This window comes from Rattus norvegicus, chromosome 13 (genome assembly GCF_021556685.1).
Source record: "Rattus norvegicus strain SHRSP/BbbUtx chromosome 13, alternate assembly SHRSP_T2T, whole genome shotgun sequence".
NCBI lineage: Eukaryota > Metazoa > Chordata > Mammalia > Rodentia > Muridae > Rattus > Rattus norvegicus.
Window position 1 is genome coordinate 100,216,191 of NC_141546.1, and position 25,476 is coordinate 100,241,666.

The 25,476-nt window shown below is 42.3% G+C and overlaps 1 protein-coding gene across 1 annotated transcript in view; it reads right to left on the reverse strand.

Annotated features, from left to right (window-relative positions):
* Window positions 1-3,472: 3,472 nt before the first annotated feature.
* Lyplal1 (lysophospholipase-like 1) overlaps window positions 3,473-25,476 on the reverse strand; it is a 31,274-nt gene continuing 9,270 nt past the window's right edge. The window contains exons 3-5 of the mRNA NM_001105986.3: window positions 17,194-17,363; window positions 4,961-5,076; window positions 3,473-4,311 (exon numbers count right to left, since the gene is read on the reverse strand). Coding sequence (NP_001099456.2) covers window positions 4,084-4,311; window positions 4,961-5,076; window positions 17,194-17,363 — 514 coding nt within the window. The 3' untranslated portion in view covers window positions 3,473-4,083. The remainder of the gene's footprint in view (window positions 4,312-4,960; window positions 5,077-17,193; window positions 17,364-25,476) is intronic.

Here is a 25,476-nt window from a genome sequence, read left to right on the forward strand (position 1 = left end):
CTCACTTAACAGTATCAGGCATGAGTCCCATCTTGTGGAACAGGACTTAAAACCAGTGAGAGATTGGTAGGTTTCTATCATGATGTTCATGCCACTCTAGGATACCAGTGAGCATACTGTGCCAGGCCAGATGTCATTCTGATTTGCAGGGAGCAGAGTTGGGTCAGACTGCTTGTTAATTCAACTGTGCCATTCATAGAACCTTCCAGTACTCTGAAAGCTGCCTACTGGGGATGAGGCTTTATGTTGATACAAGGTTGATTTTTCTGTAGTACCCTGTGATAATTATGTGTTCTCTTCAAAATATAAAGTCTTAACATCGAGTTCTGGAGAGCCATCAAGAGCAATAGCCTGTAGGTTGATGTCATTATGCAGGTGAAGGCAGGTACAGGATAGAACAAGGCCTGTCATTGGATGAGAAGAAAGGATGGGCGGGAGAAAAGATTTAGAGAGGGGGAGGAGACTGGAGCGAGGGAGAGCAGCTGGAAGAAGCAACAGGGAAGCAGACGTGAACAATCCTCGCTGCGCATCCTTACATAGGTACAGGTTGTTATGCATGTTCTTAAGGGATGGACGTGCACAGGATTTTGTGTGTCTAGATGAGCAAACTGTATCTTATCTAGGTGGGCGGTTTATATCCTTATCAATTGATTGGAAGTTAGTTGGGTGGATGTATTGTTGTGGTGTGAGGCCACACTAGCACGGCCCACAGAACGCGATGGTAACAGCCTGTTGAGGGGACAGTGAGTGAAAGCAGCTGACAGAGAAACAGCATGAGCGCACAGATCTGTGCAGAGTGGGAAATTTAGGAACCAGGTCGAGTGCCTTTTTTAATTTTACTGCAAATGACTTCAGTCTTTAACAGACATTTAATTTGCCTGTGTTTTCATCTTGGACTTCTTAGTCTCTTTACCTGTGAAATGCAAATTCCGTTCTCTAAATTTCCAGACTAGGACATTTTGTTATACAGTAGAAATGGACTAATGGCGAATACCTAATACTTCATGTGCAAAGAGGGGAGTTCATACCCTTGTTAGCCAGACCAGGAACAACACTGAAGCCACCTGGTTTACCTGATAGTGAGGGTGAGCAGCATATACAATGCCTCCAAAGGAGAGTCATCAACCGTGTCCCTCCTGTCACCTGTCAGGCTAACCAGAGATCATTCAAAGATGGTACCAGGGGCTTAACAGTCTTGCTCTCTCCAGTTCCTGTTATAGCAGCTGTGACCATTTCCTAAGACCTTTGGTCCTTTCAGAGGGCTCTGAGACCGACTGTAATTAGCAAGCACAAATGATGTGGCTGTTTTAGTCAGGGTTCCACTGCTGGGAAGAGACACCATGACCACAGCCACTCTTATGAAGGACGGCATTGAACTGGGGCTGGCTTACAGTTCAGAGGTTCAGTTCCTTATCTTCATGGCGGGAATGCATGGCAGCATGAAGGCTGACATGGCAGGAAGTGACTGAGACACACTTCTTCCAACTAGGTCTCTCCTACTCCAACAATGCTACGCCTCCTATTAGTTTCCGTGCTATGAACCTATGAGGTCCATTCTTATTTAAATCACCACACTAACATTACCCTCTGCCAAGTTTACAATGGAAATGAAGCTGATCTTCTGAAAAGTAAGGGAAACTCACCTCCCAGAGTTGAGTAGTTCTTTTAAGCAGCTGAACCCAGCTCAGAATGAAGTGTGGTTTTCTCCCTGCATGGAACTGCTCCAGTGCCCTGTGCTCCTCATCTGTCTGTCCCTCTCCTCTCAGAAGTTAGCTGTCTGAAGGAGACAGATTATTGGGGACCATTGGGGCACAGGGGACAGAAACAACTTACATCTGTTATAATAACCAAGGGAATGTTGGGAAGAAGAGAGTCTCACTTTGGGGGCTTGCTGGGTACAGGTATTTGTTCCATAGTTCCATGGAGAGAATGTATACCCGTATTTAACTGCTAGGGTGGGGTAGGTTTCCCAGTCAGGGAGAGAAGAGGATAAGTATGCCTGTGTGGCTTCACTGCTACTGCTATGGCTTCTATGATTAAAGCTGGAAATGCTACTGCGGCTTTATGGGCTTCTATCAAGAATATGTATAAGCAACCAAAATGATGTTACTTGAGAAGACCCAGGTATAGCAAAGTGTTGAGACTGCTGGGTCTTCACATCTTCAATGAGTCCCTGAATCACAAAACTCTGCAACTGAGAAAGTTATCAACATGGCAAAGGGAGGAGGCTTCTACTCAGAGGTATCCCATATTTGGACTCTGATTCCCTATAGTATCAGTTATTCCAACTTTTGAAATGAGGCTATCTCTATCTATCTATCTACCTACCTACCTACCTACCTACCTACCTACCTACCTACCTACCTACCTTACTGTTGGGCTTATGCTGAATTGGAGTACCTGACCCCTGAAGAACTGTATCCTACTGCCCAACTAGAAAAATCCAGCTCACATTCAGTGACTGGTAAAGAGAAAAGGATTCAAAGGACCTGTTTATCAAGTGGAACTGGTAAAACTGGTTTTTAATCATATAAAAACCAGCCCTTCTAGATGCAAAAGCTACACCACAATCACATAACACTGAGACTCCATCTCACCCAGGTAAGGGCAGCTGCCATCGAGAAAAGAAATGATCACCGATGCAGGCAGGACATAATCACTCCTAGGTGAAACAGAGACTACTTAAGCCACTATGGACATCAATACAGAGCCTCCCCTAATCACAGAGCTCCCGTGTGCTCCAGTGAAACCATTGCCGGGCCTCTGCCTGAGGGGTCTAAATCACTGCCAGAGAGAGCTGCGCATGAGTGCATCCCGAGGTACCATGCACAGTGGTTAAGAGATGGAGCCAGTGCATAGCCCTGATGGATAAAGGATAAAGGGATTTCGAGTATTATATGGATGTGAAAAGGAATTTTACTAATTTTCCATAAAGTGATAGAAAGTGGCGAGCACGCTAAATGTCACGGGCATGACATGCAAAGAAGAACTAGTGCATCATGTTCTCTCATATGAAGAGTCTAGGTTTACATACAGACCAATGTGAGAGCAGAATGGGACTATGTGGGGGCAAAAGGAGATCCAGAGGGGAGGGTGGAGAACCTGAGAGGGAAAAAAAGATCAGTGTAACATGATCGTGGGTTCTCTTACATGTAGTACACACACAAAGTACATATACACACATGTACAAACAAGGTACACACAAACACACAATGTACACACATAGAAACATGTACATAGAATGAAAGCAGAAGGCTAAGTGGACCAGTAGAAAGAGGTACAAGGAGGTTTTTGAAAAATGAGCAATACACACGTGTGGAAACCACAAAAGACTATTATCATACACTTACCTTAAAATACTTAAAAGATCTTTAAGTGTCTATAACCAGTTATCTAAAACACAATGCACAGCTATTGATCTAAATTAAGTCTACCTGTAATAAGATTAAATTATTCATTATAGGACTAGACATTTTAATAAGTCTTCAAGTCAGTAAATTATTTATTCATACTTTGTCATTATAACATGGCAGTAAATCACCTTCACAAAGATAATTCAGAAAGAGATTGGGGAGGGCAAACTGATTTTCACAAATCTGGGAAAACCCCTTAGTGTAGGATTCTGTACCACATCATTGGCACCAAGCAAACAAAACTCAAAACACTGCATGAACACTACACAACCACTAGAGTGGACAAGATAAAAGTCGGGCAGAACTCGGCATCAAGAGCCACCACACTGCTGCCTGGAATGGGTGGCTTCAGGAGATGCGACAGCGGGTCATCCAGCTCTCCACCCTTAGGGAGATGTTTACACTTCACAACAGCCCTATTTATGATAGCCTCACACAGGGAGTCACCCAAACCTGTGGTGAATGGACAAGCAAATCCCAGTGTGCCCTCTCAATGGCACCTGTGCAGTGACAAAATAAACAGTTGACATTCACTTTGTGATGATTTTCAAGACAATTCTGCTGAATAAAAATAGATAAGCAATTTCATTTGTATAACACGGGGGTGCTGGCTGTTTCAATGATCTTAACTTTTGTGAGGATAAGATAAACTATCTGGGTCAGGACTCATTCACTCTGCCCATCTGTCTCTCCTGGCAGCTTCGTGGCAGTTTAGCCTCTCCAGCTCAGGTCTGCTGAGCTCATGGTAAACATCTGGGAGACTGTGAAACGTTGTGCTCACTCCCAGAGACTTCAGGTTTGAGTTGGTCTCCTCACCCCACGCATGAAGAACTAGGTCATCCGCTGTGCCGTGACACTGGAAGAGCTCGGGGAACGCGCGGCCACCTTGCTGAAGATCCTAAAGGAAGACATGAGACAACCGGGTTAGGCAATCAGTCAGAGAAGAACATGCGTAGTTCACTACAGCGCTGTACGTGGTACAGAGCGAGGTGTGCACCGTACGCCAGTGAGAAGGCTTCTGTGAGGGATGTGTGGGTGTGTGCACTCCGTTTACACCACCGAGGACTCTTCAAAGGCCAGTGAAGCATTCCCATAAGAACTGGATGGAAAGGCAAGGACAGACTTCTTTGTGGGGAGAGTAGGACGAAGAAATAGAGGTGAGCATAACTGGAGAGAAAAGCCACATCCTACTACCCTGGTCAACTTTCAGTCATGAAGCTGTAGCGCATTATAGAGCTGCAGTGGCTTTATAATTGATTTTTGAGTAGACTTGTAACGAGCAAGTCCGACCGTAGCCTTTCCTTCTAGTTTGGTATAATGGGTTCATATAACACTAAACATCTTCCTCTCTGACTGTCCTTTCCATGGTGTGCTAGCTGAACACAGAGGCCTCCTGCACTCGACATGACTCACCTGGCCATGAGTTCCAGGCACCATCGATCTGTGTCAACTAGGCACCACATCTTATTGCTTAATTTCAACTTTAGTTTCATTGTGTTTGTTTCATGTTACATTTGCTTATTTGTTTTATGAGTTCCAGAACTTACCTGGTAAACAGCAGAGGCTTTATTCAGAAAACCAGAAAGAACAAATACTCCTGCCACTCCTGGGTGTTTTCTGTAGGCTAAATGCATCGCCATGCAGCCTCCCATAGAAAATCCCCCTAAAGGAAGGAATACACAGGCTCATCAGAAGAGGAGGGGTGCACACATGGTCCCAAGGCCCTTCAGAGTAAAACAGGTCAGTACCAATCTTTCACGAGCATTTTAAAGGCTCTGGATGTATGAAGGAAAGACTCCTAAAGAGAACTTCAGTCTCCATCTCAGGCACTGCTCTTTGGCTGAAGAGACACCATAGCATGGCAGCTCTTCTAAAAGAAAACCTCAACCTGGCTTAGAGTCCCACAGGTTAGTCCGTTATCGTCAAGGTGCAGAGCATGGTGGCAGGCAGGCAAACAAACATGGAGCTGGAGAAGCAGCTAAGAGCTACACTCTGATCCTCAAGAGGAGAGATGGGGACAGGGTGTGGGGGAGTGTGCCTGGGCCTGGTGTGGACACTTCAAACCTCAAATCCCACCACCAGCCCAGGGATACAGTTCTTCCAACAGGGCCACATCTACTCCTCCTCATCCTTTCAAATTGTTCCACTCTCTGGTGACATAAGAGCCTGTGAGGGTGATTCTTATTCAAACCACAGGTCGTCTTCAGGTCTCAGAACAGGTCCTGTTGTGAGTGAATAATGCCAAGGCTGGTGGTAAAGAGATGTATTATACAAAGAGACAGACTTAGGAGGGAAATCACATACATCAAGAAAAAGCAGACACCTGACTTAGTTACGCTTCCAGTGTCTACTTTAGTTTGGGTCTTATTTATAGGAGCCCTCACACCACACCTGCAGTTAACACGTTCCTCTCTGTACCATTTGCTGTGCTCCACCAATAGTCATGTTTCTGCTCTCTTCCCCATAACAGAGCCTGGTAACGTCTGCATTAGGAATGAATGATGGTTAGAAACAATGGGGAGCTAGCAAAGCTTTTTTGGAATACGATATTAGTTTGCAAACTGAGGAGATAGAATAAAATAAACTCACTCATATGAGAAAAAAATCATTTACTTAATAATTTTACTTGATCCAAGGCCTGAGATAACTTAGCCAGCCCTTGGTGTTGGAACAGAGTCTTATTATGTGACCCAGGCTGGCCTGGAACTCATGCTTCTCCTGCCTTAGTCTCTTTTAGTGCAGAATACTGCACTCGTGGCTTGAACTAGGCAACTTAAGGCACACAGAGACCCTGCTATTTCAGAGCACAGCTGAGGTAACATATGTATCACGGATTAGGGATGCTGTGTTGGGAGTGAGGCCTTGCATGGCCAGAGCTCAGAGCTCCACAAGGGGTCCTAGCCTTCAATGAGAACTGGAGCCATCTCATTTGTATCCTATGAAAAATAAACAAAAGGAAACCACACATTTACAGGCTTTAAAATTACATCTGGTACACAATTCAGTCTCCTAATTTTCAGCCTACTGCCCTACTTCACATAATAAAGTACTATCTGAAACTCATTGGAAACCATTATGTGAATTTATGAGATACTCCCTCTCTACATCAAGAAGACTGAGGCCTGAGGAGGCAGGTATGTAAAAGTACACTTTATCTGCCTGAAGCAACTGTTGTCTTACTGACTCCATCTGCTAACCTAGGCCTAGTCCTGGAAGCGTCTAGTCTCTGTACAATCTAATCTAGGCCTAGAATATTTTGTCTATCTTGTTCTCTCTCTGCAACTGGTCTCCACAACTCTCCCAGTGAAACTGCCTCTCTCTGTGCTACCCCTCAAGTCGCTTCCCTTTCTTCTTGTCTTGTGAGAGCTGGATGTATCTTATTCTGTCAAATCTACCTCTGATTCATCACTTTGTCTGCCACTCAATTGGACATCACTTTCAAACATGGTGTTTCCGTCTACAGATTAACTTTGCTTCACTGTTTGTGATTAAAGGTGTATGCTAAGGGCTGAGCCATACCACAGCTAGAAACAGGTGTTTCCAGTTCACAGTCTCGGGGTTCACAATGTAGTCAAACATCTTGCAGCACAGGTGGCCTGCTTAAAGGTGTGTCCTTAATTTTGGGTATAAAGTAAAGCTTCTGGGTTGCAAATCACTGTGACAGAACTAATGAACTCCCTCTCAGCCTTCGAACCTGTTCTTCCTCTGGGGAAGGCAACTGCCATTAATTAGGGCCCAGGATTCAAATATATATAAGAAGGCTAGCAAATTGCGAAGTTTAGATTTCTCCTAAAAGGCACAATCTGCAAATAATAATCATGCATGATAAGGATGAATATTATGCCTGTACTTTTATTTCTCCAGGAAAAAATGAGAGGAGCTCACCAGTAGCACGGCAGTTTTGAGGTTTAGTGACTGGACCTGCGCAGACAAGAGACACCTTAAAGGATGATAGGACCAGCGCCATCCCCAGATGCAAGACAACAAAGGAAGTTTTCGGAGCAGCTTTGTGCAGGAAGAAGGAATGTGCACACCTCTAGCTGTGTGTCTGTACAAGGCTGCATCCTCCATGCGTCTCCTTTGGACATACAGACTCCACACAGACCTGGTCAGCATCCCCAGCATGTGAACACTCGTGTGCAGAGTGGAGCCAGGGACTTACTACTTCATGCGGTTTGTCGTGGTTCTAGCTTCAGGCCTTGCCCGTCTGAAGTCTCTGCACAGTAGCTGAGCAAATTCTCCTCTGCTGGGACACTCTACTGTGCTGGGGGCTACGAACGTCAGGAGGAAGAGGCATCTCTTTCCTCAAGTGTCAGAATCCGCCTGAGAGTCTGCAACCCACTGAGAGGCATCCCTGCCCTCCTTTGCGTATACTCATTAGCTCTTTAAACACCCAGCCACGTACAGTGCCCGCACAGGATGGCAACTGAATCCTTAAGTCTGTATAACCAAATCCACATTTGGTGGTAGGCCTCCATACTGCCAGCTCAGAGAGGGAGGCAGGATGATCAGGAGTTCAAGGTCGACCTACGCTTGTCTCAGAAACAACCAACCAAACAAAAATGTGATGATTTAATATCTTAGAAAGCTTCTCTTAACATTTTCCTATCTTAAAATTTGGATTAAAATGAGGATTAGATTGAAAAGGTGGGAAACTAACTTCTAGTCTGCCTGAGACATAGCCTACCTAAATGTATGAATGAATTCACTAGAATCTAGGACTTACTTTCCAGGAAAACTGGAGAGCTACAGTACATAGGCTTAACAGTTTCCACCAGGCTTCTACACAGAGTGTGACGTTGGTCAGCACTAACTCTTGAGTCTTCAAAGGCTTCAAACGTTTACATTTCTCTTAACTATACAAATCCATTCTTCGATGGGGAGTGATGATAACTCTCCCTCAGGAGAGAATCACAGCTGTCCTACCCTCATGGACTGATGCTGGGAATGCTCACTTCTAGCTCTTCCTTTGTTCTCATCCATTTATAGATATTGTAAAGGCAAACGCACTGCTAAACACATGCTGTGTGTGTGTAGGGGTCAACAGACACACAGAGATGTACACAGAGAGACAGAGAGGGGAATCTGGTGGGTACACAAGGCTCAGAAGAAGAGGGAGGAGGCAGGCCATCTCATTGACACAGTGGTAAATCAGTCATAGATGGAGGTTTAACAGTTCCCCTCTAGCAAGGCAATATTCCTTCACAGGAGGAACCATAATAAATCATACTAGAAACTGTTCCTAGCATTAAATTTCTTGCTGGAATTTATTAAGTGGATCTTTATTAAACATAAAATTCAAAAGCCAGACATTGTGCACACGGCCACTTCTGCGACTGACACTTTAATAAGGTCTTCAGTAAAGAGCATAAGGACTTAGCATTCACTGGAGAAGAAAGATCCCCCTATGCTTAGAACAGGGCTGGGCACAGCAGGATCTTCATAAATATTCACTGGATAAATGAGGTTCATGTAAACTGAACTTTGAAAAAGATACTTCTGCAAGGAGGCAAGTTTACTGTCAGGAAATGACATTTCTGGCAACTTAATTTGATAGGATAATAAAGCTGTTAAAACTATGTATGGTTGAAGCTGGATAGGAAGGGTGGCCCTCAGGTAGAACTGAAGCACTTGGGAAAGGGCAAGGGAACTGAATTTCACAGCAACTTGAACAACAATGCTCACAAAAGAAAAGGAAATCTGGAATGGGGAGAAAATGACTAGACTGGAAAAGTAGACTAAAGATAAAAAAAAATGAAAAAAGAATATGAGACTCAGTCATGGACCAGTAGAAAAATCTCATCACATATGTCTGATGTCTAACACTCTTTAACCATGAATTGGATATTTGGGGACCTCAGCTGTCGGTGAGTAATTCCACACTAAGCATTATGGGTTAAGTACAAACATGGTGGTGACTGGAGAAGGATCAGTCTTCTGTGGACAACAGGACTACACCAGGGCTAAGCAGCTGTTCTTTCCTGAGAAACACAAGTCCCTGAATCAAATTTTTCCCCAAACACTGTTCATGAGTGTTTCAAAGACAGCCACTGTGGCGTGGGAACCAAATTTTTGTGTTTAATTGTTAGGTAGCTTAAATGTGAGCGTAGAGAGCCATGGCCGGCGGTGGCAGCTGAACGTTACGAGGGATAGCATCTAACTGTACCAGAGAAAACAACCTTTTTAAAATCCAACTCACCGATTCATTAAAAGATAATCCCGAGCCTAAGATAAAGATCTAGAAAATAAAATACAATAAATCAAACAAAGAGGCCCAAATATGCTTTAAAGTGATTATAAAACTTTACACATTAGGCCCCATTGACAGTTCATTTGCATTAAGTCAGAAATCTAGTGAGTTTGTGTGACTTCAGTGTCCTTTGATGAGACTGAAAAAGAACAACCAAAGAAAGAGGCTGGGGTGGGGGTGGGACAAGAGGGGAGAAGAAGAAGAAAAGGGGGGGGAAGCACATAAAAGTTTCCTCTGAGCTTTTCACCCATGTTTCTATTTATCACAATGGAGAACATATGCATATTAAAATGTCATTTTAAGTCCCTAACCCATTTAACTGTCCAGTGAGGTAATCATAGCTCCCCACTTGCTAGCTTTGACAACACTGTCACCTTTAGCGTGGGTCCCTGTGAAAAGCAACTTTGTATATTTTCTCTCAAAGAAGAAAACTGAACACAAAGGACCGGTTATGTGAGTCGATTTTCCATCTAGAAGTCTAAACTCCAGCCCACAATATACTACTCAGTAAATAGAAAATAGTAAATTCATTGTCGGTAATGGTTATGGTGGGTGTTTATAGTTGCTGGTGAAGTATTTAAAGTAGTAAGAGGCAACAATTTAACAGAGACTTACGATTAACAAGCTGAATAAAACATGTTAAAAATAATAAACTTGGCTTTATGAACTCTTTGTATAAAATAAAACAGAAACAATCTATAAAAAACTCTATACTGGGAAAATTAACATGTTCTATCTCAAAGCAAATTCCTTAGGACAAAAGCATGAAGTTTGCTATTAAGGGGACAGAGTTTTTTTTAAGGTAATAAAATTCTCAGTCCCTCTATTTCATTTACATGGTACTCTGCAAACACGAAAAGGCTCAAACATCCTGGGAACCGACATCTCATGGTCACCGTCTTCCTTTCTGCACTCCCCCCTACAAAGCTCCCACGTTCTGACACTTCCACTCCTCTACAGACGCGTGCTAGGGCGCCAGTCCCAACTAAGCCGTTGGAGGCCTGGTAAATGTTGCTAGAAGATTCTGAGTTGTTTTTAATAAGTAAAAATACATTTATCCGCACATATATAGAATGAACAATATTATCATTTCACATGTTTGCCCCAGGAAGGCCTTGGGGGCTCAGAAAATGATGTTGCTAGGCTGTATCCTGGGATTCCAGATGCCCCTCTGTTTTAATTTTATTTAAAAGCCTATATTTTAAATCCTATTATAATGTTAACATCGAAACTACAAGTCATTCTGTAATGTGTTTCCTCCATAGACAAAGCAAAAAAAGAAACCAATCCTGAGATTCTTAGTATCCAGGAGGTTTTCTAATGTTTTAACAGCTGAATACGCTCTACATTGGATCCATAATGTGAGAAGCCTTTGCACGTGATTACGAAACCTATGAAAGTTAAAATCTAAATTCATAATTTGATGAACACTCGTTGAGTGACTTCTATGTGTAGTGAATTTATGCAGTTTTATGATTGGACCATAATTATTTAATTGTGCCATTCATGGTGAGTATATAGGTCACACATGTAACATATGTGTGGTTATGTAAGAACATACTTCACCGTACTGTGAAATTTTGATCATACACTTATAGTACCAAAATTCTGGTAAGAGTCAGATTCTATACATCCTGGATCAAAATTGAACCTAAATTATATCAATATCTTCTCTTAACAAGTTATCACCACCTAGTGGCCATAAACAGATTCTGATCATGGTAGAAAGCGCTTGACTAAATTGTGGGGCTTGGGTTCTAGGTTTCCTCTGTGCTGCCCATAATCTCTGAATTTTAATCCCTTCCCTGGTGGAATGGAAACAATTATATCCTAATTTCCTCACTGCAAGGCTAAGCAGGACAGCTGCATATGGAAGGAAAGCTTATGAAGACCTTCCGTACAAACAAGAGTGTCTACGACGGCTGCTATGTGCTAAGCTGGAGTCACCATCATCTCTAGACTTGGCAAGCATAACGGCGCACACTGGAGACTCTCGCTCTCCATTTTGATTTCTCTTCTTCAGTAAAAACATACGAAGTCCACGATGTAAATCTGAGAGGTATGGCCTGGCTATGAAATGTGCTTCTATTTTACACATGGGCACTCATGGTGGATGTGTGAGAACTGCAGAAGGCAAGCCGCGCTCACTGTTGGGCTACCTCACGGTACAGGAGTTAGAGCTGCTTCTACTGAACACATCTGGTCAACTTTCAGAAAGTAACTGGGAAGTTCAGAGCTGCACGCTTGTGCTTCTTCTAAGTTTCATCATAACCTTTATAGACTCATATGCTAGATATGCTAAAAGCGAGCAAACTAAACACTGTCTTACATCCTTAAGTCACCCGACGAGGATCTGTGAATGTCTCCAGAGACCACTCTTGCACTGACGTACCTGGGTATGCAGATGTGCACCCCTGGCAAAGCTTTATCTACTTCCTCCTTTACAACGGAAGCTTATTCATGCTTCCTGTTAAGGCAGTAACGCGGGTCTTTGCATAAAACTTGGAAAACGCATCCCTCATGGCTCATTCCACAGTCAGCTGAAACCTCCTTTGGAGCCATCGTTCTCTGTCTTCTCAATGTTCTGGTGTCAGTTCATTGGTCCATGACTCCTTACCTGGTTGTTTCCTTTCTGCTGTCCTAGTAACCTGCACATGTCACCTCCACATTATGGTTGGTATTCCTCTATAGTGGACATCCCATCACGGCTGACATCCCTCTGCAGTGAACATCCCATCATGGCTGACACCCCTCTGCAGTGAACATCCCATCATGGCTGACATCCCTCTGCAGTCAACATCCCATCATGGCTGACACCCCTCTGCAGTGAACATCCCATCATGGCTGACACCCCTCTGCAGTCAACATCCCATCATGGCTGACATCCCTCTGCAGTCAACATCCCATCATGGCTCACATCCCTCTGCAGTCAACATCCCATCATGGCTGACACCCCTCTGCAGTCAACATCCCATCATGGCTGACACCCCTCTGCAGTCAACATCCCATCATGGCTGACACCCCTCTGCAGTCAACATCCCATCATGGCTCACATCCCTCTGCAGTCAACATCCCATCATATCATCCTTTCTCTATGTCTCACTTGGTGATGATAAGTCCTAGGGTACATGCCACACTTTTCCTTTCTTCCACAAACAGGTTTCTCTTTTGTTTACCAAATCCTTTCCTGCTTTATGATCAGGTAGAGGTCTATTTTTCTAGGAGGAAGATGTTTTTAACCACTAAGGTCTATTTGCTGCCTCCGTACTACCTGCCCCACATCTTCCACTCATGTCGCCAATGATACTTCTACATTCGAGTGTTTGACTTCTGTTCCTAGCCCATTAGAGTTTCTGAGAAATGTTACTACTCCAACACTTAAGTTTTATGAACAACCTGGGCATAAAAAGTTAGTCTACATACCACTCCAAGGCAGATGACTCCCTGGGAGAAGCGGCAGACCACATACAGTACAAAGACCTGTTTCTAACTAAGCTCAACACAATAAGATAGCATCAATCAAAATGACACACGAGGAAAGGATGGACCTTTCCTCACCTCCTCAGACCTGGAGCAGCATTGGTTACAAAGTGTCAGAGGTTGAAGCTATAACCTCAGAGACACATCTGATTATACACATTATCCCATACATCAGAACCCTGGCCATTGTTACACAGGAAGGATACGGAAGCCGTTTTATAGCTAGTACTTCCTTTTTGTATCGAAGAGATTTCCTACTGTACAACTACCTGCTTTGACAACATAACTTCAATTTTCAATATGGAGTGTGTATGTCACCCAGACACAAGTGAATGCATGCTCACTTGACTATATTTAATAAAAATTCTTTTGAATCAAAGTGCACAGTCCTGATTGCCCACTAAGTCCTTCTACCACAACGTTACAAAAAGCACTGAGATTTCAACAGTTGGTATACACTCTAACAGATACATTAGAGTAAAGCTAGCAGAAACACATTTTGTAGTGATTTGTGTTTAAATGATCACTGAACAATGACAATGGTAGAGGGTAGAAAAGCACGTATACACCAAGGGACAAGGAAATATCCACAAGGAAGAACTGGTGAGCCATCTCCAGGTCTCTGAATGGCAGGCAGTGTCATGCCAGGACAGCCACTCAGGCTTCTAATGGCCATCAGAGTAGGTGGTTAAGAAGGACAGACAGACAGGGTCCTATCTGCACTTCTGATATCCCCCACGCGCTCCCTCTCAAGCTAGGAAAGCAGTTTCACGGAAGTTGACTGGCTCGTGTTACAAATTCTAACAATGTACTCTTTCTGTTTTAGATTTTCATAAGTTATATTATTCTACAAATGTTATGCCATCATTATAAACTTTAAATTTTATAAATGTATTTATAAACTTTCCAAAGACATTTTTTTCTTTTCTCATAAATTCTATGGAGTCCTGATGAAATACTAATTTAATCACAGACTGTCTTATAATTATATATGAATTAACTTTTTAACAAATTTCTCTTTCTGCTTCAGGAAATAATAAAAAAAATCATTCTATGGAGGAAAAAGAAACTAAATTCCAGGTAAATCAAGTATTAAATGTAAAAATAAATTACAGAAAAATAAAATTAATTTGAATGAATGTTCATTAAGTTATAGAGAACGAAAGAAAAAGGTTATAAAATGGATAAGCTAATAAATTTTGTTAAAAGTCTTTTTTTGTTAAACTAAAGCAGAACTGAAAGTAAAATAGCAAATTAAATGTAAATTAAAATTAGTTATTAATACTTATTTAAACTTCTTATGGAAAAACCCACTCAAGACTGGACCCTTCAATACAGATGTAGTAAGTAAGAAAGAGTTCTAATGTAGATGGTGGAATTTTTTGTGAAGAGATTTTGACAAATACTATGAAGTTTTAAAAAAATACTTGGGTTTTATGGAAGAATTATGGCCTTTAAATGTTCTTCTAACTTTTTTTTTATCATGGGGCATTACATTGAGTAATAGACATAGATTCAAAATATTCCTTGTTTCTCTGACCTTAACAAAATTCACTGTCTTCATGGCACTGAAAAATGCCAGAGACAGGCTACTGGGCTCAATGGCGCATAGGAAGGGCAGCCAAGTGATAACCGGCAGAGGTGAGCATTTGATGAGACATGCGCTCCAGCTGATGGCTCCCCAGAAGTGCGCAGGGTATTGTTCTAAGTTTCTCCTCCCAGAGGTTCTGTGGTCTTATTTTACAACCTAATATTCTCAACCCAACGTTATCCTCCGATTCCATTACTAATACTGGTAAAGTGGAGGACTGGTTCCGTGCTTAGTGTAGAATGCATATCTAGTATTATTTAACGCTGCACATGTGGGTGCTTTGCCTACATGTGTGTTGATTGCTATGTGCACGCCTGGTGCCCATGGAGGCTGGAAGATGGCACCCAATCCCCTGGAGCTGGAGTGGCAGATAGATGTGAGCTGCCATGAGGGTGCAGGGAATTGAGCCAGCGCCTCTGGAAAAGCAACCGGTGCTCTTTTAACCAATGAGCCACCTCTGGCACCATACCTAGCTTGTCACTGCTTTGGAGAGAACATTGTCTAATGCACAGAATAGTCCTAAGAGGACCTACTAGGAGTCAAGAATGAGCCAAATACGTCCTAAGTGCCATTTCCCTACCAAATAGTTGTGTTCTCTCCACTTTACAGAGAGCACAGGTATCTACAGTACTTGTGGGCTGGTCTAGCCAGGCACGTTGGACTTCAGTCTTGGACACATCTGTGTCATTCCTATCCAACTATACCACTTCAGACTCTTAACCTGGCCCAGTTGGGCAGCTAACTTCGTTATGGTGGCTTGTGTCCAAGACCTAACCAGCAAGCCTGACCTTTTCCACTTGCTATTTACGGACTGCCTGGACTGAGCCTGGACTGCACAGTGTAATGGCTAAGTTTTAACAACTGACACACCTCCTGTGTCACTGCCATCATCCTCTGGTCCTCACCTAAGGTCCCCAAGTGCACGTGACCTTTCCTTCATCTAAATTCCTACAATTATAATTACTCCAGTCAGGAGTTTGCTCACCAGTCATCTATGGAGTATACATTTGTAATGTACTCGGTGCTAGACCTCGTGCTAGATGTTCAGGGCAGGGAGTGTGATGGGGCACCGTCCCTGACCATTCCTTTTGGATACCTGTGGGTCACAGCGGGCCCGGGTGCTCATCACAGACAGCGGGATCTGTTACTTCCTTAAGTAACTTAGAGGAAGGAATCTGTGATACCCAGCTTGCTTTATTTGTCTGTCTGTCCCTTTATGTATCCAGAAAATGTCCTGCCACCATGGTAGGGACATAGGGGACTAAGCTGAAGACCGGATGGTGGGTCTGTGACTGCTCCCTGCTGTTTGCTGAGGTTACAGGCTGAGTTGTGTCTCCTCCGTGCCCTCCCCAGGCTTCCCTCTCTTCCCTGTGGGATACTCAGTGCTAACCACGAAAACACAGGAGAACACGGGCTAGGAGCCTGGGGGTTAGAGAGATGGAGATGCTGGCCTGGATGCCGTAGCCATTCTTAAACTGAAGTGGAAAGCAAAGGCAGGCGAGGGATCGCATCCCCTGTGCTATGGATGCTATGCATCCCCTGTGCTATGGGGCCCTGGCTACTGACTGACAGCTCGGCACCGGGAAGGCTTCAACGGCTGCCGAGGGACTTTACAGTACGAAAACTGCTCTTTTTGTCTAGTCTCTGGGAGATTTCTCGGTATATTTTGATGTTATTTAGCACATGATGGACATATTTAATTTATATTGTACTGGCTACAAGTTTGTACACTGTGCAAACCATTTGTACAACTGACATTCTACACATCTTGTCTTACGTTTGCACTTATTAGAGAAGTAGAGAATTTTGCAGGTTTGCGTATGTGATAAGTTCAGACAGGGAAAGTATTCGATATGGAGTTTACAAGAAGCTTTGAACGCCCTTGGGAACGGGGCCCACTGTGACATACTTAACACAAGGTTACCAGTGTCTTCTGACGCCTACCGAAAGGCTGTGCTCATGAGTCTGACGGCACACTGTCACCATGCGCCCTATTTTATCTCGGTAGGAGCGGTTTAATCTTATGGGCATGAAGTCCCAACTGCATGAAAGGAAAAACTATAATGGTCATGGATAATCTCAGATGAAAATTAGAGAAATCGTTATCATTAAAACAACAGTGAAATAGCTGGGGTGTGCTGGTACATTCCTGTAGCCCAGCACTCGAGAGCTGAGTGCAGAAGAACTGGAATGTTGATGGAGTCTTGGTTCTATAGTAGTACCTTGTCTAAAACAAATAAACAGGCCAAAGAGAGTTATTATTAGAAATGAAAATCAATGAAAGATTCATGAGCTGTTTTTTATGACTCTAATATGTTTGAAAGCTGCACATGTAGCTTATCCAAAGCTGCGAATGGGTCAAGCGATATTCACGCACTTGTAAACAATGCTACAAACACAACTCAGAACATATAATTGGTCTACAGTGAAATACATTACCAATGTCGTAAAGTCCTCACCTATTAATATCCTGCTTTTCTCGATGCCATTTTTTACTTCGTCATCAATCAATCCGGTGAGCACTTGACACATGCTATCGATTGATTCGAGGTGCTCTGGGCAGTCGTTAGATATTTTAAATCTGTCAAACCACACATTGGAGAACCCTCCCTTCAGAGGAGTATATGGCCTGATTAAAACAAAGGAAAACAACAGGAACAATTTTAAAAGTTGGCTTAATTTCTGAAGGATTGGTAAACGATTTTTTTTTTTTGCTGAACCTTAAAGAATTTATATGAAAAAATGCCCTATAAATATGTCATTAACTTTCTTTTCTAAAGCTGGTTCACCATCTTTACTCAACTGTCTACTTGGTGTACTTGTTGACTTGGGGGAGGTGTGGGATGGGCTATGTGGAAGTCAGAGCACAACTGGCAAGGGTCAGTTCTCCCTTCCCACCTTGAAGATTCCAGGGGTGGAACACAGGTCTTCAGTCATGGTGACAGTGCCTTTACCTTTGAGTCACCTCGCAAGCCCATTAACTATTTATTTTTAGGAGAAAGAACAACTATGGTGCCATAATTCTTTGTCCATTCATGTACATTAATGCTACACAATGAACTTCATGTTCTATACACATACTGTGAGCATTACAAATATTCCAATTATAATGTGGTTAAAGATTTCAGGTCTAAGTTCTATGTTAGCAGAGGTTTAAAAAGTGTGTGTGTGTCTGTGTGTGTGTGTGAGTGTGTGTGTGTGTGTCTGTGTGTGTGTGTGTGTCTGTGTGTGCTTGTGCATGCACGTGCATGCATGTGTGTGTAATGAAGACAATTTTGGAGATGCTGTGTTGTGGGTCTAAATGCTCTTCGGCCATAAGGTCCACAAGGGCAGTAGGAGCAGAGAGGACAGCAGTGGGGTTCAGAACCCTGTGAGCATGAACAGGGAATGACCACAAGAATGACCACAATGGGAACAGCTATCAGCACACAGATCAACTTTACTTAGGGTGATTCAGGGCTTATAAAGTTTTCGGGGACTAAGAGTAAGAACATCCAGGCTGGGCAAATGTCATTGGCTGAAGGTTTAGGGTACCGAAATGACTCCTTAGCATGGGGAAACATTTCAGGAATCCTAGGTGTTGGTTAAATTGATTTTTATAAAAAAAAAAATTAGTTCTGTAATCTAACTAAGGCTATGGGAAATTGCTCAGGTAGACACATATGTACAGGCTTAGAATTCCCTAACAGACTGGATATGTAAACAGGACACAGCATTTTGCTGCATACAGGAAATGCACCTCAGTAACAAATATAGACACTACTTCAGAGTAAAAGGCTGAAAAAAAAAAATCCAAGCAAATGGTCCCAAAAAACAAGGGAGCAGCTATTCTAATATTGAATAAAATTAACTTTCAACCAAAGTTATCAAAAAAGAAAAGGCAGGACACTTCATACTCATCAAAGAAGATGAACTCTTAATTCTGAACATCTATGTTCCAAAGGCAAGGGTACCCACATTCATAAAAGAAGCCTTACTAAAGCTAAAAGCACACATTGAACCACACAGAATAATAGTGGGAGATTTAAACATCCCATTCTCATCAATTGACATATCATGGAAACAGAAACTAAACAGAAACACAGAGAAACTTACAGATGTTATGAACCAATGGATTTAACAGGTACCTATAGAACATTTCATCCTAAAACAAAAGAATATACCTTCTTCTCAGCACCTCATGGTACCTTCTCCAAAACTGACCAGATAACTGGTCACAAAACAGGCCTCAACAGATACAAGAAGACAGAAATAATCCCATGCACCCTATTGGATCATCAGGGACTAAGGCTGGTCTTCAGTGACAACAAAAACAAGAGAAAGCCCACATACACATGGAAGCTGAACAATGCTCTACTCAGTGATAACTTGGTCAGGGAAGAAATAAAGAAAAAAATGAAAGACTTTTTAGAATTTAATGAAAATAGATGCATAACATACCCAAACTTATGGGACATAAAGAAAGCAGTGCTAAGAGGAAAACTCATAGCTCTGAGTGCCTCCACGAAAAAAATTGAAGAGAGCACACACTAACAGCTTAACAGCACATCTGAAAGCTCTAGAACAAAAAAAGCAAATATGCCCAAGAGGAGTAGACAGCAGGAGATAATCACAAACTCAGGGATGAAATCAGCTAAGTAGAAAGAAAGATAACTGTAGAAAGAAGCAATAAAACCAAGAGCTGGTTCTTTGAGAAAATCAACAAGACAGATAAACTCTTAGCCAGACTAACCAGAGGACACAGAGAGAATATCCAAATTAACAAATATTGGAAATGAAAAGGGAGACATAATGGAATCTGAGGAAATTTTTTTAAAAAAAACATCAGATCCTACTACAAAAGCTTATGCTCAACAAAACAGGAAAATCTGGATGAAATGTATAATTTTCTAGACAGATGCCAGGTACCAAAATGAAATCAGGATCTGATAAACCATCTAAACAGTTCCATAACCCCTAAAGAAATAGAAGCAATCATTAAAAGTCTCTGAACCAAAAAAAGCCCAGGACCAGATGGGTTTAGTGCAGAATTCTATCAGACCTTCAAAAAAGACCTAATACCAATACTCTTCAAACTATTCCACAAACTAGAAATAGAAGGAACACTAGCTAATTCATTCTATGAAGCCATAGTTACCCTGATACCAAAGCCAAACAAAGACCGGGCAAAGAAAGAGACTTTCAAACCCATTTCCTTTATGAATATTGATGCAAAAATAATCAATAATATTCTCACAAACCAAATCCAAGAACACATCAAAATGATCATTCACCATGATCAAGTAGCTTTCATCCCAAGGATTCAGGGATGGTTCAATATACGAAAATCCATCAATGTTATCCACTACATAAACAAACTCAAAGAAAATAACCACATGATCATTTCATTAGATGCTGAAAAAGCATTTGACAAAATTTAACACCCCTTCATGATAAAAGTCTTGGAAAGATCAGGAATTCAAGGCCCATACTGAAACACAGTAAAAGCCATATACTGCAAACCAGTAGCTAACCTCAAACTAAATGGAGAGAAACTTAAAGCAATCCCACTAAAATCAGGGACTAGACGAGGCTGCCCACTCTCTTCCTACTTAGTCAATAGAGTACTTGAAGTCCTAGCCAAAGCAATCGGACAACAAAAAGATACAAATTGGAAAGGAAGAATTCAAAATATCACTATTTGCAGATGATATGATAGTATACTTAAGTGACCCCCACAAATTCCACCAGAGAACTCCTACAGCTGATAAACAACTTCAGCAAAGTGGCTGGGTATAAAATTAATTCAAACAAATCAGTAGCCTTCCTCTACTCTGCTTAAGGATAAGCAGGCTGAGAAAGAAATTAGGGAAATGACATCCTTCACAATAGTCACAAATAATATAAAATACCTCTGTGTGACTCTAACCAAGCAAGTGAAAGCTTTGTATGACAAGAACTTCAAGTCTCTAAAGAAAGAAATCGAAGAAGATCTCAGAAGATGGAAGGATGTCCAATGCTCATGGATTTGCATGATTAATATAGTAAAAATGGCCATCTTGTCAAAAGCAATCTACAGGTTCAATGCAATCCCCATCAAAATTCCAACTCAATTCTTCACAGAGGTAAAAAGAGCAATTTGCAAATTCATTTGGAAAAACAAAAAACCCAGAATAATGAAAAGTATCCTCAACAATAAAAGAACTTCTGAGGGAATCACCATCCCTGACTTTAAACTGTACTACAGAGCAATAGTGATAAAAACTGCATGGTATTGGTACAGAGACAGGCAGGTATATCAATGGAATAGAATTAAAGACCCAGAAATGAACCCACACACTTATGGTCACTTGATCTTTGACAAAGGAGCTAAAACAATCCAGTGGAAAAAAGACAGCACTTTCAACAAATGGCGCTGGTTCAACTGATGGTCAGCATGGAGAAGAACGCAAATTGACCCATTCTCATCACCCTGTACAAAGCTCAGGTCTAAGTGGATCAAGAACCTCCATGTAAAACCAGATAAACTCAAACTAATAGAAGAGAAAGTGGGGGAAAGGCCTCAAGTACAAAGGCAGAGAGGAAAATTTCCTGAATAGAACATGAATGACTTATGCTATAATATCAAGAATTGATAAATGGGACCTCATAAAATTGTAAAGCTTCTGTAAGGCAAAGAACACTGTCAATAAGACAAAATGGAAAACAACAGATTGGGGAAAGATCTTTACGACTCTCCATTAGATAGAGGGCTCATATCCAATATATACAAAGAATTCAAGAAGTTAGACTCCAGAGAACCAGAGAATCCTATTAAAAATGGGGTACAGAGCTAAACAAAGAATTGTAAACTGAGGAATATCAAATGGCCAGGAAGCACCTAAAGAAGTGTTCAAACATCCTTGGTCATCAGGAAAATGTAAATCAAAACAACCCTGAGATTCTATCTCACACCAGTCAGAATGTCTGAGATCCAAAACTCAGGGGGCAGAAGATGCTAGGGAGGATGTGGAGAAAGAGGAACACTTGTCCATTGTTGGTGGGATTACAACTTAGTTCAACCCTCTGGAAATCAGTCTGCAGGTTCCTCAGAAAATTGGACATTGCACTACCTGAGGACCCAGCTATACCACTCCTGGGCATATACCCAAAAGATGCTCCAACATATAACAAGGACACATGCTCCACTATGTTCATAGCAGCCTTATTTATAATAGCCAGAAGCTGGAAAGAACCCAGATGCCCTTCAACAGAGGAATGGATACAGAAAATGTGGTACATCTACACAATGGAATACTACTCAGCTATTAAAAACAATGACTTCATGAAATTCACAGGAAAATGGATGAAACTAGAAAATATCATCCTGAGTAAAATAACCCAGTCACGAATGAACACACATGATTATGTACTCACTGAGAAGTAGATATTAGGAAAATAAATCTTGAAATACCCACGACACAACTCATAGACCATATGAAGTTCAAGAATAAAGAAGACCAAAATGTGGATGTTTAGGTCCTACTTAGAAGGGGGAACAAAATACTCAAGGGAAGTAGAGGTTGAGAGGGACTTGGGAAGAATAGAAGAGGGGGAGAGGGAAAGGGGGTGGGGGCAGGATCAGATGTGGGAATAGACTGGGGAGATATACAGAGGGTCAGGAAATTGAACAGAGGTGTGTAGCAGTGGGGGATGAGGAACTGGGGGTAGCCACCAGAAAGTCTCAGATACCAGGAGAGCAAGAGGCTCCCAGGACCCAGTGGGGATGAGAGTAGCTGAAATACCCAACAAAGGGGAGAGAGAACCTGTAGAGACCAAATCCAAAGGTCCCGGGTTAGACACAGGTGAGGGATGGGGCCACCCACCCATCTCAAAAATTTTAACCCAGAATTGTTCCTATCTAAAGGAAACACAGGGACAAAGAGTACAGCAGAGACTGAAGGAAAGGCCACCCAGAGACTGCCTGACTTGGGGATCTATCACATATGCAGAGACCAAACCCAGATACTACTGCTGATGCCAAGAATTGCTTGCTGACAGGAGCCTGATATAGCTGTCTCCTGAGAGGCTCTGCCAGAGCCTGACCAATACAGATGTGGATATTTGCAGCCAACCATAGGACTGGGCATGGGGGCCCCAATGGAGGGAGTAGTTAGGGTAAGGATTTGAAGGAGCTAAAGAGGTTTTCAATCCCATAGGAAGAACAATGATATCAGTCAACCAGACCCCTTCAGATCTCCCAGGGACTAAACCACCAACCAAGGAGTACACATGGAAGAACCCAAGGCTCCAGCTGCATATAAGCAGAGGCTGGCCTTGTCTGGCATTAATGGGAGGGAAGGCCCTTGGTCCTGTGAAGGCTCAATTCCCCAGTATAAGGGAATGCTTGGGTAGTGAAGCAGGGGTGGGTGGGTGGGTGGGTGAGTGGGGGAGCTCCCTCATAGAAGCAGCGGGGAGGGAGGGATGGGATTACTGGTTTGTGAAGGGGAGACTGGGAAGAGGGATAACATTTGAAATGTAAATAAATAAAGTAACCAATAAAAAATTAAAAAAAAAAAAAGAATTCCCCAGATAAGGTCAGAGAAAGAGAAGCCCTGCTAAAGAAGGGAGTCTCCATATTGTGTGGAGCCCCAAAGATATCCAGTCATGGTAGACTTCGACTTTAATTGGCAGGATTTTCCCACACTTTGTGGAAATCATAAAATATCTTTGGTAAAACATGGAGAAGGAAGGGCTGCTTGAGACTAGAGACAGGCCGCTGCCCATTCCTTAACAAACTCTCATTTTCTCACCTAAACAGCAAAGTTTGTAGTTTGCTTTATGTGCAAAAATGCCACAGACGAGCTAGACAGCAACACCAGGACTGAAAAGCATCTCAACCAATCACAGTGACTCTCATCTTACCTCTTCCCGTCCTCTCTTAACTCAGTTGTGCACTTGCTTTACAAGCCGTGTAGGTAAAAGCATGGAACTTGTAGCTTAGAGAAGTGAAAGGCAGGGACAAAAAGACACCAGCCAGACCAGGCCTGCTTCTTTGCCCTCTCTGAGACCACCACAGGTGGGGACAAGCCACCACTTCCCACGCTGGTAACAGCACAGCAGACAAAGGGACCTTCAACCTGGAAGCCTGGTTGTATTTAAAAATTTCCCGGGAAAAACTGAAAGAAATCTAGAATCAAGGAAGATGCCTGACTAAAATGTAACAAAATCCCATAAATGTAACAAAAACCCATGCACCTCTAAGGTAACAAAACCCCACACACCGCCTTCGGATTATTAACAGAGCCCTTCAGTAGATGCTGCTTTGGAATGAGCCTTCTTGTATCATGATACATGCACTGAACATCCCTGTCAACGCAGAATACCAAAGTTCCCCTGCCTTCTGCATGTATGGAATTGTTACTGATATGGGAGTGTGTTATTGTATATTACTAAGTGTATACATACATATTGTTTCAGTCCCTATATATGATTTTGGTTTCTGAGAAAACAGATTCAGTTTGATTTTTGCTCATTTCCTCACCTCTGCTCTTACAAGACCCTTTCTCCGTGGTAGCAAACAATCTTAGCCAATCGGAACTACACCCTCAGTACTTTCACATATATACTAAGACATAACCTTTCGACACCACTCTTCTCCTGAGCACTATGGCCTTCATCCCTCTGGACAATCCTCCCTGTGCACCTTCTCGTGGTGAAGGCTGATCTTCCTCAATTCCATCGGAGTCACCGGGCATTTTGGTCCCTGCCAGCCCGACCAGCCCCCTTCCCTATGTATCAAATAATTACATAAATAAATGTTGTTTATGCTCACAGATAAAGCTATTTGACAATTGAATTGCTCTTTCTCCCCATAATGTAGATTCCAGACTCTGTGGACAGGGTCCAAGCACCACCTCTGGGATGACAAGGGGCGGGGCACTCCCTTTCCTAATTGCGCCCCCACCTCCCACCCACAAACCCATTCAGACAGCAGAGTGCTCCCATCCATCAGTGCTGGTTAACCTTGCCTATGCTAAATCATCATATCAATGGAAACAATGACTGATACCATTCATTCTTTTTTTCTAGCAGGATTTAAAGTTTTTCTCATTAATTCAGAAGAGCACTTCTATATTATTGGCAAAGACTTGCCTTCTGTTTCAAGAGATTTTTTTCCTAAATGTATTTTTCGCATTTAAAGTATCCTTTAAATTATTTTATAATTTAATTGGAATATGATGACATCATTATAAAGTATTCTTTTTATCAGATAAAAGAATTCACACTTGAAAGAATTAGAAAGGTCTTCATTAAAAGGTTCATGTTCTGGTTTCCCTGATTTAAATGCTTTTTCCAAGCACACAGATCTTCACACAGAAATAGTCTTATCTAAAACAGTCTTATCTTGATAATCTTGTGTTTCTATTTTTCACTTTTCAAAAGTTAGGGAAACCTTTTCACATGTGATATGACTCAAATTCAAATTCATTTTATCCAATTTGGACAGGTAACTGTGTAGAGAGAGAGGGGGAGGGGGGAGGGGGATGACGGAAGGAAGCAGGCACCATTCTTAGACAAGTGGAACCTTATACCTAAGGTACACTCTATATACAGGGAATGAACTACTTGTTTAATCTGCTAGGAAAGTACAAATTCTGTACTAAGCTTAGGAAAGTCTATAAAAGCATCTCTCAAATAAATTCCAGCATTCCGTGACACCGCAAGGGCAGACTCCTCTGCTGATCTATGCATTTGTCCGTGGGTGCTTCCTGTCCCCTCTT